Below are 14946 nucleotides of genomic sequence, written 5' to 3'. Positions count from 1 at the left end.
CTTAACTCTAAGTTAACCTTAAATCAATGAGAATAGTGCACTTTTTCCATTTTCGAGGCTTTTGAAGACTTTGTAGAATTAGCTATGTTTGATTTCTGCAGATATTTGATGTAGAATTTAAGATCATGTTTACTCAACGATATAATCATAAAAGAACTAAATATGACATATTTTTACTTTTGAAGAATTGTGGACACATTTTGAATTGTTTAAAAATAATATTCTATGCAAGTAAAATGTTTCTCAACGCAGATAAAGAATTACATGAATTAAACTATTTATTTACTTCACTATTACTTTACCGTGTTTAAAGAACTTTAACTAAATTTTAGTGTGACCATGCGATTTTTAATTTCCCACAATAGCCCTAATACAGATCCTCATTTTCATCTCTTGCTTTTGGTGTTTTGACTACTAATCTGCTTGCTTGAAAACAAATGAACCATTTTGCCCCAAAAGCCCATAAACACGTGCCACTTTTGGCAAGAATGAAAGAGAGAGCGAGAAAGAAAAGAGTGAGCAAGGGAATAAGGCAGAGAATCCGTCCCAAACATACACACTCTTGCCGACCCTCTTTGCCGCTCTCATTCTCTCGCATTTCCGAATTTGCCACCACGTGCCAGCGACGTGTTGCAAATTATTTCGACATCTGATTTTAAGCGGAAAACAAGAGATAGAGTAAAGCAGTGAAAATGGCATGAGAAGGAGTTAAAAGGATGAGGAGAAATGGAAGGCTAGAAACAACGAAGAGATTTTCTCTCTTTTGGTTGGACACTAAGCGCAAAATTACCGAGAATAGGACACAGTCAGGGACATGTCAGGTTAGAAAGGGGCAGGCCACTTATGGCCTTTTCTGTGTGTAAACTTTTGAGTGCATTTTTCGTTGTTCCTCCTCCTCGTCGTTGTCGTCAACGTCGGAGGCAAACAAAAGGCTAAAGAGAACTGACCAGGCCAACCGACCAAATGGGCACATTATGTCTACCCCAACAGGGCTCTGACAGAGTGATAATATACACCAGAAGAATTATCTAAGACAATAGCAAACCAAAAGTGAATCGAAAAATTCTTTTTTAAAATCAATCGAAATTTTTTCTTAAAAAATTGCAGCCACACTTTTTTAGTCTGTGTATTTTTCTTTATGTTTGAAGGGAGTAATTTTGCTCACTGTAGTTTTTAGTCCATCAGCGAATGGTGCTTTTGCAGTTGGTGACATTTGCATGAACATAAAAAGCTCATGCACACCAATTTGCGACTTTGCGAAAGTTGACATTAAACGTGGACAACGGCAGCAACGTCGTATTGGACCGAAGTTCTTTTTTGGAAGAGGAGGCTCGCTCATTTCGTACTTGAACCAGAGCAGCAGCAGCAGCAACAGTAAGTTACACACTTCATTTGATCGCAAGTGAAAGATAATGGGTAGAGGAAAAGCGTTCTGCACAAAAAAATGATGTGTTAACTGCAGCGTTAAAAACCTAGCAAGAACACAAGATAGAAAAATATACGAAAAATAGAAACGGGAAACAATGAAAACTTGGAAACGGCCCAAAAGCAGTAGCACTTCATTGATTATACTCTATGGCCAGAAAGTAACCCAAAGGGTAGCCTAAAAAAGTGTAGAACTTTGAACAAACGAGAACAAACAAATATTAAGTATACGTAACAACAATACCTTTTTTTTTAAACCAGAAATTCTAGAAATATTTAAATTCTTTGTAGCTTCAACTATTCAGAAAAAGTAGTTAAGACGATGTTATAAACACTAGAATATGATATCTGAGTCATCATATTTTTAAATGTTTTAATTTGAACGAAATGTCGAGATATTTCTACTATATATTATGTAAATCCTTGTTATCCTTTGTCATGTTTCCAACTAGTCATATGACATATATGACTTTAACTTAACATTTGTGTACGTCAGACTTAAAATACTTGATATAACATTTTCAATCAGTTTACAATATTTTTAATGTTCTGTTTTTAAGACAGTCCTGCCTGAGGAGTTTAAGAGATCATCGAATTAATCTAAGCTAGCTTTAAAATGTTTTCAAGCAACTCTTTTAGTCTCTCAAGCGTCTATGTGCCTTGAAGAGTATTCATCAAAAGTCTGCCCTGGTTGTGTGTGATTTTTTGCTGATTTTGCGTAAATTTATACCGCCCCATATGTTGAGTTTGAAATTTGCGTTGGCTTTTGCCTTTAAGACGTCGATGGAACTTTTACTCCCTTTGCTTCAAAAACGAACTGTCTATCAGGCTCTCTCTCTCTCTTTCACTCTCTCTCAGGCATTCTGTTTCGTCTGTGTTTCTGGATTTTCTTGTTTCCTGCAAGTCATTTTGATTTATTGGCAATGATTTTCCAAGTTATTGAACAGATTAGTTGGGCATTTTATGCTCTAAACATTTTGTTTATGGCTGAAGCTTTATTTCCATTTATTTAGTTTCACATTACGATTTTTCCCAAATTGAAAATATCTATATGTTCATTTTACGCTAAGTTCAGGAAAATATGGTTGGCAGACATAATAAGTATGAAAATGTATACTATAAATATCATATTGCGAGAAGTAATCTTTTGCTGTTGGTCAAGCAGCAACAGGCAGGCAACAAGCATTCGGGCACCTTCACATTCTGATAATAGGAAAGTTGATAACCCAACAAAAGCAACTGACAAACGAGAAAAGAAATCATATCTATGTTAAATATTTAAAATAGACACGACTGGCTTGATATCCTTGACCAATCTACAAAACAAATATATAATTTTGGAAATTTTATAGAACTGTAAAAAACAAATAGAACTCGAAAACAATTTCTTCGCTCTTTTTTAATTTGTAAAAACAAATGTTGTAAATTTTGTTTTAAACTTTTCTATGAAAACTTTGCCTCAAACATGTTTGTTTCAATGTTGCATTTTGTTTACAGGATATCAAAAAGCAGGCTTTGGTTTCCCTTTGTTGCACAACTCTTGCATCTTTCAAATTCTCTGGTCTATAATTGAATTCTAGCCCAAAGCAGGAAAATAGAAAAAAAAGAAATAATATGAAAAAGGTATCTCTAGAGAAATATAAAGATGATGGCAAGTCAATTCCTTGCCCTTCCCACACAACTCTCTCTTTCTCTTTCTCCACCTCCAATTTATCATACTGCAGCTCTTTTATCCAAATAATAAAATGTATAGAAATATATGTATATCTAAAAGAGAAAAAAATATGTTCAGTCAGATTTTGTGTGTGTCCGCAGAGAAGCAGAAAAGCAGCTTAAGAATTTTATATGAAAATCATCATTATAAACCGCAATCACAAACCGAAACCAAATCCAACCTCATTTCGCTAGGGTAATTATGTGGCAAATGTGGACAAATGCGACACAAAATATTAAACTGCAAATTGTAGGCAAATGAATTTTGAAGCAAAACCCGCTGAGAAGCCGGAAATTGGTAAAATTTTTGTTTGTCCTGCTGAGTCTTTGTGAAAAATTCAACCAAATATTTCTAATTATTATTGTCCACAAAAACTGTTATAAAGAGGTAAAATTATAAAATGCAAAATGGAAACACATGTATTTTATTACTCCGCATGTAGTAAAATAGGGACTACTATCTGAAATTATAAAAACATTTTTATAAATTATTATAAAATAATAAAAAACTTTTTTAATATTGACAAAAAATATCTTCAAAGAAGAAAAAACGGATTTTTTTTATTTAACACATTTCAAATAGGTCGCCAAAATAATTTAGTGTTGTAAAATAGTATTAAAAGCATAAGAGAAAGAATTGAGAAAAATAATCTTAAATTCCAAGTTTTTTTGGCTCTTGTTTCGTAGAGTTTTGGTCTATACCAAAACCTTATGGAAAAGTACAAATATTAAGTTCAGTTTCTGTAATTACCAATTTTCATTTCCATTTCGAAATAAATCGTGAAATTTGACTAGTGATTTTCAATTAACTAAAAAAATATTATTTTTCAAAACATTTGTTCTGTAGGAAACTTTACCTACTTAAGTTTCGGTTAATGTTTATGATTATGGTTACGTTTACCGTTAAAACTTCAACAATTTTTATTTACATTCAATCTCTCAGGTTCTCTCCAAAGTCAAGCTAACAAGTTAAAATTCCACTGCGCAATTCAATCAAGTTTTTATGCCAATTTTTTAACTCAACTCATCCTAAAGACTAAAGATCTCAAAAAAACAAAAAGCTCAATCTAAGCAAAGAGTACAGGTGAGCATAACTAATTAGGGCGTGGCAAATTAACAAATTTTCAACCTAAAATTAAACTTTCAGAGAATTTTCTTCTTTTAAAGTAATTTCAGTTTCAGAAATTTTCTTATCTAAAGCATCTTTTGCTTTTTCTGTTTTCGGTTTCTTTTCTGTTGTTGCCTCCATGACAACAGACAGAAGGAAAATACATAAGCTAAAAGATTTCAATGTTCGATAAAGCTCAAATAACAAAAACCAAAGAAAAACAACAACAACAACTGAGGAAAATTCTCAACCAGACACAACAACAGCCACAACAAATTGGTTAAAGATTGTGAAGCGTTCAATGACTTTACAGAATATTTTTTTCCCGCACGATGTAAGAAAAGAAAAACGAAAACAAAAACTATGCCAAATGACAATTAAAACAATTGAAAGAAAATATGGCAAATATTGTTTTTGGTGGCCGATTTTGATATACCCTAGAGGCAATCGGAAATGTAGTCCTGTTAAGGATGAATTTCGGTGTTTTGAATCCAAATTGGTAATCATATTTGACTCCACATTTAGGAAACATCCAAAAAAAACATTTTCCCTAGTTATGTATTTGACTGAATACCAAAAGAAACTACATCAAAAAGCCAAATGGTGAGGAATTTGGTATTATCATATTCCAAAAGAGCAAATATATCCAAACATGTTTCTAAAGTACAGGGTAAACAAAGATCACCTCAAGTTATGCCCACCAAGCGAAACTGACGATCAAAACAAAGTATACGTAATATTGTCGACCTCATAAAAACATAAAAAACTCGTTTTAAATCTCACTCAAAAATTGTTGTTTAAACAATTGGAACTGGAGAGCGAGCAACAACAACAACAACAACAAAAAAGCTCACACGTTTTCAATCGAGCAACACAGAAAAGCGACAACTTTCAGTTGTTCAGCGGCTGTCAAAGTGAACGAAACAAGCGAAAAGTGAATTCTTCTGTTTTCTGTGTACTAAGATCCAACAAAATGTTTAAGCAAATCTGTGCTCTACTGCTAATTGCATTGTGTCTAATGCACCAGGGCGGTGAGTTCGAGGGTTCAATTTGGAGTATACAAAAAAAACAAAACTAGTTTTGAGTGTCAAGAAGTGAAATTTGTATCTACGTTTTGTGAATAGTTAATAAAAAGTTGAAAAAACTTAAAAACTTTAGTCGAAATTGCCAAATGAACATCTTTTTAGTTGATATTTAAAATATATATTATTAAATTACTTAATTAACTGTTAATAACTTGGAATACATGCAATAACATTTGATTGAAAATACTAAAAAAGTGCAGTGAACAGCAAATTATCAGAGGGAAAAGACTAAAAAAAACCAAAATGCTTAAATCAAACAAATTATACAATACCAAAAAAGAAAAATGGATAAAAACAGAATAATTGTTTGAAAAAACTAACAGGAAACGGCATTGAAACAAAAACTGTATATAAAATACATTCAAAATATGCAAGGAGAATAAAAATTAGAATAACATTTCATTGCATATATAAAAACTAACAGGAAACATCGTCTGCTTCTATTCTAAATGATGGAATTGAATACAAATAAATAACTACTATAATTTTTTCTCAAGGAGGATATTTTAGACCCTTAAATTTCAGTCAAAACCTATAAAACCTCTCGAACAAAATCGAAAAGCTGAGTAATATAATGTGTAGTTAAATAAATTTCGATCTATACATCAAGACATTCTTAAATTTATAAATACAAAATGTTTTCAATCAAATTTTAAGCTATTTAAAATTTATTGTATATTACTAAAGGTCATAATTCGACATCGATTATATAAGTCTGTAAAAGCCCCCAATATATATAGAAAACTCTCGAACTATTTAACTGTAGGTCATGGATCATATTAGTATCTATATATTCAAAGAATGGGGAAGTATACTTTTGGAAATTCAGAGTCGGTATTTAAATCTCTCTAACTTAAGAAATGTTATTAAAAAACTATACAGATTACACAAATACATACAACGATTGAATGAAATAAATTCAAATTCCAAATATGAATATAAAAGTTATAAAAACAAAACATTTTACAGATGATTTGCGTGCAAAAGATTTAGAATCAAAATAATTATGACGAGGTTTTTCTCGATTATTTGACATGGCCGGTTTTTATAAAAAATTTCGATACGGTCATTGTCAAACCTTAAAAAAAGAGGATTCTTACGATAAAAGTAAAAAACTTGCTTCCTCAACTGTTATAGACTCTGAATATACATGGTACTTAGATTTCTAAAATATATATAAAACGTACAAAACGTTTTCAAAATTGTGATATTAATATAAACTGTAACATTCACATATATTTAAATAGATTTTAACAAATTATATAAACAAAATTCGTTCACAATGATGTCATTTCTTGAGAAATATTTCATGTGGAATGACATCAAACAGAACGTAAAGTCGATAAGCCCGTAATACAACAATTTTAAGCAAATCACATATAAAAACATATGCCCATAAGAAAAAATAAACAAAGAAAAACAAAAAACAATAAAAATTCACGTACAATTGAATTAAGATGACATAATAAAAGGGAGTCAAAGCGGGTTACACACACACACACAATCAAAGTAAATTTAATTAAATGTAATATTTTTCTTCTTTTTAGCTGATGCCATCAAGTGCTATCAATGCAAATCTCTGACCGATAGAAATTGTGCCTTGGACAAAATTGATGCCACATCGAATGTGAGGCAAGTGGATTGCGAGAGCGTGCCCAAACCGGCGACTATGGAACAATTGCAACCAGTGACCCGTTGCAATAAGGTGGTGACCAGCGGTAAGTGGGCAGACAAGACACCTTGAATGAGGAGGAATTAGATGATGTCATCATTTGAGTTTTTTGAGACAATTATTGAAAGACTTACCCAGTGAGTGGAATGAGGAAGGCCGCGTCTATCGATTAACATATATGAGTTGAAAACGCATGGCATGCAAATTGCGTAGGCAACGCCAAAAAAAAACATTATATATATAACACAAAGTTGTTAGATAAACACACGATGAATATAAATCAATGTAAATTTATTTAGACAATTGAGTTGCTTATATAAATGAGTCAAAAGCGAACAGAATCAGCTGCCAATTTTCGAGGTTCGTAACGCTTGAATGAGTGAAAATTATCATCAAAAGGGTTTATAAAAGTCGCTACGATCTGAGGTTAGAGAGACAATTAACATTAATTTCATGTAAATATAGAAAGCAAATTGTTTGCATATGACTAATAGTTAGTTTTTTCAACGATCAAACAAACAACAAATTATATTTTTACTCATGTGACAGCATTAGTATTAAAATTAGAATTTTTAGTATATCTCTTAGTCTCATACATGACTTATGTTAGTTGTGAGGTATTCTTATGAGAAAAGCTTCGCGAATGACAAATATATAAATTATATAGATAAAGCTAAATTTGCATTATACAATCTGAACTCAAATACTCAAACATATTCCACTCAGAGCCAAGTAAAAACCAGATTTACACGCTAACTTGAATACTGAGTTGATGATCTTGAAACCTTAGCAAACTGGCAAAGAAAATAAAGTCACAAGATTCTCGGGGTTGAAGAGGTCTGTTCTCACCTCTGCTATAGCAAGTGTAAATTATTTGACGACTGTCAATTTAGCACCTTTTAATATAAGTCTTCCCAAAAGTCATTTGTCAAATATTTTTGTTTTTATTAAACAAAGAACAACTTAGCACAGCAAAATGTTTTGTCTTTCCTTCTACGTTAGTCAAAACTGGGTAAATTGTTGCTTTTCCCAAACCCAATACGTTTTCTATATCAGATTTGAACATATGAATAATGCTTCCCAAGCAGCTCTTAAATCTTAGTAGCAGATCTCAAGTGTAGATTTTGATGTCAATTTAAGAGAGAAAATCGGTCTTGAGTATTCAAATTTAGCAGTTTAAGAGTTGAAATATCATTAATAGAGAGAAAAATTTCCCTCAATTCCTCCATAGAACCACGAGGATCCATCACTGATAATCTATAAAGGTTTAAAGTTTCTGCAAGATAAATTTAAAGAGGAATCTAAAGACATTTCAGCATTAACTAAAGTTTTCAGATGAATCGAAAAGACCTAAGTCTATTCAAATTTATCGGTTTCGATTGACAATTTTCCTCCCTTACATTTGAGGGTAAAACAAAACGAAAAGTACAAATATAAATAGTGATTTGAAAGGTTTTAAAGGATAACTAATTGAAAGTACATAGCCACGGCACGGCATTCTTCATTCTTGTTAAATCCGTCCCTGGTGTCACTTCTCAATTTGAGGGCCAATAGATTGAGCTAAGTTAAGTCATAAGGGCCAAAATACCACAGAAATGACTAGTTTTCTAAAAAATTTTAACAGTTAGTAAACAAACATTAATTAGTATTCATTTTATATTAAGCTTCTAGATGCCCTTGCGGTTTATAGGCATTACAAAACAAAGCATTAAACAATATATTAAATAATTTAGTGTCAATAAACTGTAATTATTCGTCTTACTGCAATAGTCGTTAAAAGCATCACAAATAGTTAACGACTTAGCAAGGGCTTCACAGTAGAGCGACGCAGGGGTTCTACTGTACTTAAACCTTTGCTTTCAATTGCATTTTTTTTGCAGATGCTGCCGGAGTAATTGTGTCACGTGACTGTCACTTTGAGACCATCGGGCAGAAGGACAATGTCTGCACAGTGTCCCACAGCCGTCAGGTGGATAAGTGTTTCACCTGCAAGGGAGACTTGTGCAACGCCTCAGGTGCGGCCACCAGCTATTTGGCTTGGAGTGCTGCTGCCACCGTTCTGCTGGCCATGATGGGATGGCAGCAAATCGCATACTAATTGAAAATTCCAATAAATTGTAAATTATCAAATTTCTTTGTTATATTTTGGTTTTAATAAAACTGGCGAAATTAAATAATAAAAGAGAAACATAATTTCTTATTGGACTCACCTGATGTAACGCATCCGACCACAAGATTGATAGCGATCGTAATCGATTGAGCTTAAATTAATGGTATTTAAATTGTCTCTAATTACATTCATTGTCGGAAATTAAAACAATGCTTCTTGCTCCGTCTACTTCTTCTTCCTTCTTCTTCAGATGACAATACGAAGACACACAGGAGAAACAAAAAATGACCCACAGACGCTAAACAGGGAAAATACAAATTCCAAAAGGTTTTTCGCAAAACAAACGATTTGACTATTGTAAATTGTTAATTGTATCGACAATTTAAACACTTTAAAAGACAAAAAATACGCAAAAACAAACAGAGCTATATTTCAAAAGCAACGCGCACAAGGACACACGAACAGAAAAAGAAAAGAAAGCACAAGAAATCTATCGAAACTATCGAGTAGGTTGATCGAGGAATTGTGGCAACACCGCAACACTCAAAAAAGTGGAGTGTAGATAAAATAAAAAAAAAGGAAGTTGCATTAGAGTGATGTACTGTTTGGTAGAAACTTCGTTACTTATGTAAAAGCCAACATAGTATTACATTTAATTAAAAACCGAAAGAAGTAGTGATTCAAAAAGATTTGCTGCATACTGAGGCGCAAAGTTTCTTTAGTTTTCTTTTGTTTTTAATTTTTTCCAGTGTAGACGCTATCGAAGCAAATTGTAAGTGTGGTATCGCCTATCGAAGCTACATGCCGATGTATTATCGATAGACAGAGCAAAAAGTGCCTGTTCTAATTGATTTGCAAATACAGTGCAACCTTCATATAATGAAGGTGTAGGTAGCCATAATTTTTCGTTATATCTATTGATTCGCTATATGTACTTATTAGTAAAACTTTGATAAAACTGAATTGAAAGAAATCTAAAACAAGATTCGAAAAACTGCTTCGCTATATACAGACATTGAGACTCAGAAATTCTTCGTTATATCGAAGTTTCTCTGTAATTTGTGATTCCAAATAAAATTTGATTTGCCAAATTCATTTAAATTTGTTTATTTGGACTTATGTATTTTGTTTCTTCGGTTCATTTAAATTAATATTGATTACAATAAAAATTTGTAAATTGTTTCTTAAACTAAGGAAGAGTATAAAAATAGAGAGATTACAACATTGAGCTTAACTATTGAGTGGGATTTTTGGAATTAGAGAAGATTGGACGGAAATTGAGTTGCATTTTCCATTAGTTTTGGATTTAAGTGATAGTAATAGATATGTATGTACGTAGATTGCAGTTTTTAAGGCACAATAAACTAGTTAGAGATGGCGCATCATTGTTTTACTACTGCCTCAAGAAGTAGGCCACAAGGCCAGTCGCCAGCGTTCCGGTGAGCACCTGAAGCCATCCCAAGCGATGTTGTCCGGCCGCATTACAGCCATCCTTGCTGTTGCAGGTGCAGTACTCCATGAAAATGTTGTAGCTGCCTGTGCGCATCAGACAGAAGCGTTCGTCGCCCTCAATGCCAGGCTCACCCATGTAGGCACAGCTTCTAAAGTAACGCCACTCCCCATGAACTTTTTGGCGGATCTTGCGGCACATCGTGGGTCGCACTCCGGGCAAATGCTCCAATTCGTGTTCCTGTGTACAGTCCGTGATGGCCAGTGTGCTGTTGTCGAAGGGGTCGCCGCATTTGGGATCGTTGTCACTGCGGCAGTCCCAACATTTGATGGCTTGAACTGCAAGTGGAATTTTTCAATCAATTTTTATTGCAACACGCAGACGCAGCATCGTCTTTTCACCTGTTTGCAATGTGAAGCAAATGAACAGCACTGCCAGCGCGCATTTTTCCAGTGTCTTCATTCTGTCAAGAAGTATTTATTCTATGCTTTTATTTATTTTAAACAATTAAAACTAGTTTTCAAAACGCTTCTAATTAACAAAAACAATAATGCTAAACACGCCCAAAACACGGTGATGCCAGCAAGTAAATGTTGCTTTTTCACCTTATCTGGCTACGCTAAATGGCCACAACATCGATAACAGGGCATGCCTAGTGTGTAAAAAGATAGCGCCAGCGAGTGTTGCTTATGACGTCAGCAAATATATACAGTTTTGGTGCCTTCAACACAATAAATGTAAATAAAGTAAATATAATTGGATTTACTGTATTACTTAAATCGTAGTATATGCGAGTCTGTATTTTAAAGCATTTTTTGTAAACCCAGTATTTAAGGCTCACGCTCTGTGGCGCCCTCTCGCTTTTTAAAAACAACGGGTTTGCATTGCTCATCTCTACAACCAGCTTGAGTTCGGCTTGCTTGTTTTGTATAAACATTTCGAATTAGTTATTAAATAAAATTACTCCGAAACACCAAATATGTCACGTTTCATGCAATGTGCCTTTCTGCTTATCACATTGAACATCTGCAGTGAGTTGTTTTTATTTACCTGAATTGGCGCTTAGTAATAAATTTTGAACATTTCACATTTTGTTTTGGCTTTGGGTGTGGCTCAAGCCACAAGTGTTTTTTGTTTAACTAATTAATTTTTTGTTCGTCTCCATTTTAGGCACATGGGCCATACGTTGCTATCAGTGCTCCTCCGACCAAGATCGCAAAGGCTATGACAGTTGCGGAGCCTACAAAGCCTTCAATAAGACAGAACACATTTCAATTGAATGCAATAGTGACGAAAGTTTCATGCCAGGATCATTCTGCATGAAGGTTGTCCAACAGGGACCCAGAGGCTTTATATGTTAGTATAGTGTAAATGCAGTAAGAACTTGATTGTTAATCTATTGTTTATTATTCCGTAACCAGGGGATGGTCGCTGGCGTCAGGTTATCAGACGTTGCGCCTCGGTCTCGGATACTGGAGTCACGGGCGTTTGCAATTGGGGAGTCTATGAGAACGGTGTCTACTGGGAGGAGTGCTATTGCTCAAGCGACAGCTGCAATGGCTCCAACTATGTGAAATTAAACAAAGTTTTACATCTACTAATCGGTTTTATAATGATGGCAGCTGCCTCGAAGCTAATAAGAAGTTAGAGCCAGGATTTACCGGACATATAGGAGTATAACTATAACCAGAAAGTGCCTTTCCCATTGATCCTTTCTCAAACTATCATTTTACTTAGTTTCTATATTAAAATACGCACAAAATACATTCCGTCCAACTGCGATACGAAGACAGAAGATAGCAGAAATAGAACAACAAAAGAATGCAATATTTGCCATTCTAGATTCATTCAAATGTAGAGCTTACACTCTCCTTTTTGTTGTATTTATTAGTTTCGGTTGTTACCGAAAAGCATAAGAAGTTTCGGCATTCAAAACGATTTATAACTCAATTGTTTAATCCATTTTTGATTAATTTAGAGTAATTTTAAACGAACGGTTTTAGGGCTTGACCCATCATCTAATTCCTATCAAAGGAGCACAAATATTACCATAATATGTTATTAACATTAAAGCTTTTTACTATTTTGTTTTGTTTGCTTGCAAAAGACAATGTTTATGTCAAAAAAGCAATGTTAACTTTGCTCATTTGAGAAAATGCAAACCAACTCAAGATGGCTAGAAGGAATATGTTTAAATAAACAGACCTACATTCATATTTTATTCCTTTTATTCTAACACATCCAGAAAGTGCCTTATTGGAAATTAGAAGACCCAATGTAAAGTTTATCCTGTTACAAGGTTAGAGAGGAATTTAGCTCATTTCAAAAGGAATTATACCATTGTAATTTATTAATTTAAAATATGTTGTATTTCGTATCACACATAGTCATCACATTCCGTCAAATCGTGGATTATCTTCTGTCTCAATTTGTTTGTATTGTTCCGTCCACCTAAAGAAATATATATCTCACATATTATTAAAATGTAATTTAACATTCAGTTTTGTCATCTGAACGAAGTGGGCAACCACTCTGGAGTTGGGTCAACGCTTTCAGGCCCGATTCAACCCAACCGGCTGAGGGATCTGTGGCCACAGCAGAGTACATAATAACGGAACCATCTTCAAAGGTTTTCATGGCCAGGTACGAGTGTCCTTCATCTAGCCAAACATGTATCTCTCCAGGATTACCAGCTGCAGTGCTCACATCATTGCGAAACGAATCGCCATACTGTGAAGTGGAAGGAAAACTCTTTTAGGATCTGAGAAACATTCGGCTTATCACCTTACCCACTGTCGATATACAGCTATAGGCTGATACTTTTGGGCCCATCTCAACACCTTCAAATAGAAACTCATAAATTTTCGTACATTCTTTTTCACCGCCACGGATTCCACTTGCTGGAAATTGGTCAACTGATTGAGAATACTCTGACATAGCTCCCGATCCTTGGGCCTTCGCAGTGTCTGGCAAATGCCCTGAGCCATGCGACGCATACACTCGAAGTCCTCGTCGAAAATGCGTCCCATTGTTAAGTGTTCTTCGTGTGGAATCTGTTCAGGTGGTACTTTGGGTGCCCTGCAGCATTTCATGGCGGATTGTAAAGAATTTTGAAGAAAAACGTTGTCTTTAAAAATTTGATTTTGAAATCGGAAAGTGTATATTTTGTGATTGTGTGTGTCAGAATTTTCAAGTGTAACATTCTCTCAAGATTTTTTTGTAAATTGAGTTTAACTACCAATATTAAACTTGAAATTGTAAACGGAACGTTTTAGACAAAAACAAGATCTATGACTGGAGAATATTTTAAAAGTGCATTTTTTAGTTAACTTTAAAAAGGATTGACTTGAGTCAATCTGGCAGCTGACTGCCAGTTAAATTTTTTAATTCAATTCATTTCAAATCAAAATATCTAAAGAATGAATAAAATCTAAAGGATGTAGGTTGTAGAAGATAGAAGGATGTTCCAAATAACTAATATATGATTAAATTCTGACGGATGATAAAATTGTGAAGGATGTAGAAGGATGTTCAAAATATCTGAAGAATGATTAAATTCTAACGGATGATTAAATTCTGAAGGATGTAGAAGGATGTTGAAAATATCCGAAGAATGATTAAACTCTAAAGGATGTAATTGAAAAATTTAAATTAAAAATTGTCACAACTTATACCAATCAGTCTAAGAAGTTTATACATATTTATAGTTAGTTAAGTATCCAAAAACAAAATACTGGAATACATTCTCAGACTAATTTGAAGCCGTGTTTCGATTGAGAAGTTTCGAAACAATCAAATTGGGGTCGAAATTTACTTAAAAGTTTAGAAAAACTAAAAAATGGGACTCTATGCGATGAAAACGTAAGCTTTGAGAAAACTAGACATAAAAAAGAAGCCGCCATTATGACACTTCTGGGCTTGCTCCTGCTCCTGAAATTGTTGATTGAAGGATTTCCAGTTATTAGGATAGCATCTTAAGTCGTTTTTAGGTTCCTTATTTTTACAAGTGGCATCAAAGATATGCTTAATTGAACCAGTAAATTCCCATTTTAAAAATGCTAAGATATATAAAAAGTCCACTGACCAGGATAATAATTTTAACATTGGTAAAATTGGTTAAGATGTCTTATAATATCCCATTCCTAAATATCGCATATAGATATATAACTTATGTAGATGGTTTAAAGGATTTTTCGCAGTCGATAAGAAATTAAAGAGCTGGAAATAAGTTCCACCAACAGGCAATAAAATTTTGAAACGCGTATGTCTCGAAACCCCTTATATTCAGTATGATATATCGAAATCAACTTTTACCGATCTTCATAAGTCAAAAATTTTCCTCTTGATATACATACTGCCCTTAACTGTATCACAGACAGTTTC

General features: G+C 33.7%; 4 protein-coding genes across 5 annotated transcripts; 2 read left to right on the top strand and 2 right to left on the bottom strand.

The window, feature by feature from the left end:
• The first annotated feature begins 5138 nt into the window (after nt 1-5138).
• On the top strand, nt 5139-9133 carry LOC6642194. Its single transcript, XM_002065476.4, has 3 exons — nt 5139-5277; nt 6879-7049; nt 8884-9133. Exons 1-3 carry the CDS (start codon nt 5220-5222, stop codon nt 9099-9101), a joined length of 447 nt encoding a protein of 148 aa, XP_002065512.1. The 5' UTR covers nt 5139-5219; the 3' UTR covers nt 9102-9133.
• Nucleotides 9134-10267: 1134 nt separating this feature from the next.
• LOC6642193 lies at nt 10268-11153 on the bottom strand. Its single transcript, XM_002065475.4, has 2 exons — nt 10965-11153; nt 10268-10901 (listed from the first exon to the last, which is right to left on the bottom strand). The coding sequence occupies exons 1-2, from the start codon at nt 11023-11025 to the stop codon at nt 10507-10509; spliced, it is 456 nt and encodes a 151-aa protein (XP_002065511.1). The 5' UTR covers nt 11026-11153; the 3' UTR covers nt 10268-10506.
• A 299-nt stretch (nt 11154-11452) lies between these two features.
• Nucleotides 11453-13052, top strand: LOC6642192. The gene is made up of 3 exons (XM_002065474.4): nt 11453-11594; nt 11734-11919; nt 11985-13052. Exons 1-3 carry the CDS (start codon nt 11543-11545, stop codon nt 12209-12211), a joined length of 465 nt encoding a protein of 154 aa, XP_002065510.1. The 5' UTR covers nt 11453-11542; the 3' UTR covers nt 12212-13052.
• On the bottom strand, nt 12884-13778 carry LOC6642129. 2 transcript variants are annotated; one of them, XM_023175788.2, is made up of 2 exons: nt 13353-13777; nt 12884-13293 (listed from the first exon to the last, which is right to left on the bottom strand). In XM_023175788.2, the coding sequence occupies exons 1-2, from the start codon at nt 13653-13655 to the stop codon at nt 13054-13056; spliced, it is 543 nt and encodes a 180-aa protein (XP_023031556.1). In that variant the 5' UTR covers nt 13656-13777; the 3' UTR covers nt 12884-13053. The 2 variants fall into 2 exon arrangements, with proteins under 2 accessions (XP_023031556.1, XP_046866655.1); XM_047010699.1 differs by having other exon boundaries at nt 13227-13293; nt 13357-13778.
• Nucleotides 13779-14946: the final 1168 nt, after the last annotated feature.

This window comes from Drosophila willistoni, assembly GCF_018902025.1.
Source record: "Drosophila willistoni isolate 14030-0811.24 chromosome 2R unlocalized genomic scaffold, UCI_dwil_1.1 Seg167, whole genome shotgun sequence".
In the NCBI taxonomy this organism is placed as follows: domain Eukaryota; kingdom Metazoa; phylum Arthropoda; class Insecta; order Diptera; family Drosophilidae; genus Drosophila; species Drosophila willistoni.
The sequence above is the reverse complement of the archived record's forward strand: the minus strand, read 5'-3'. Positions and strand labels throughout refer to the sequence as shown.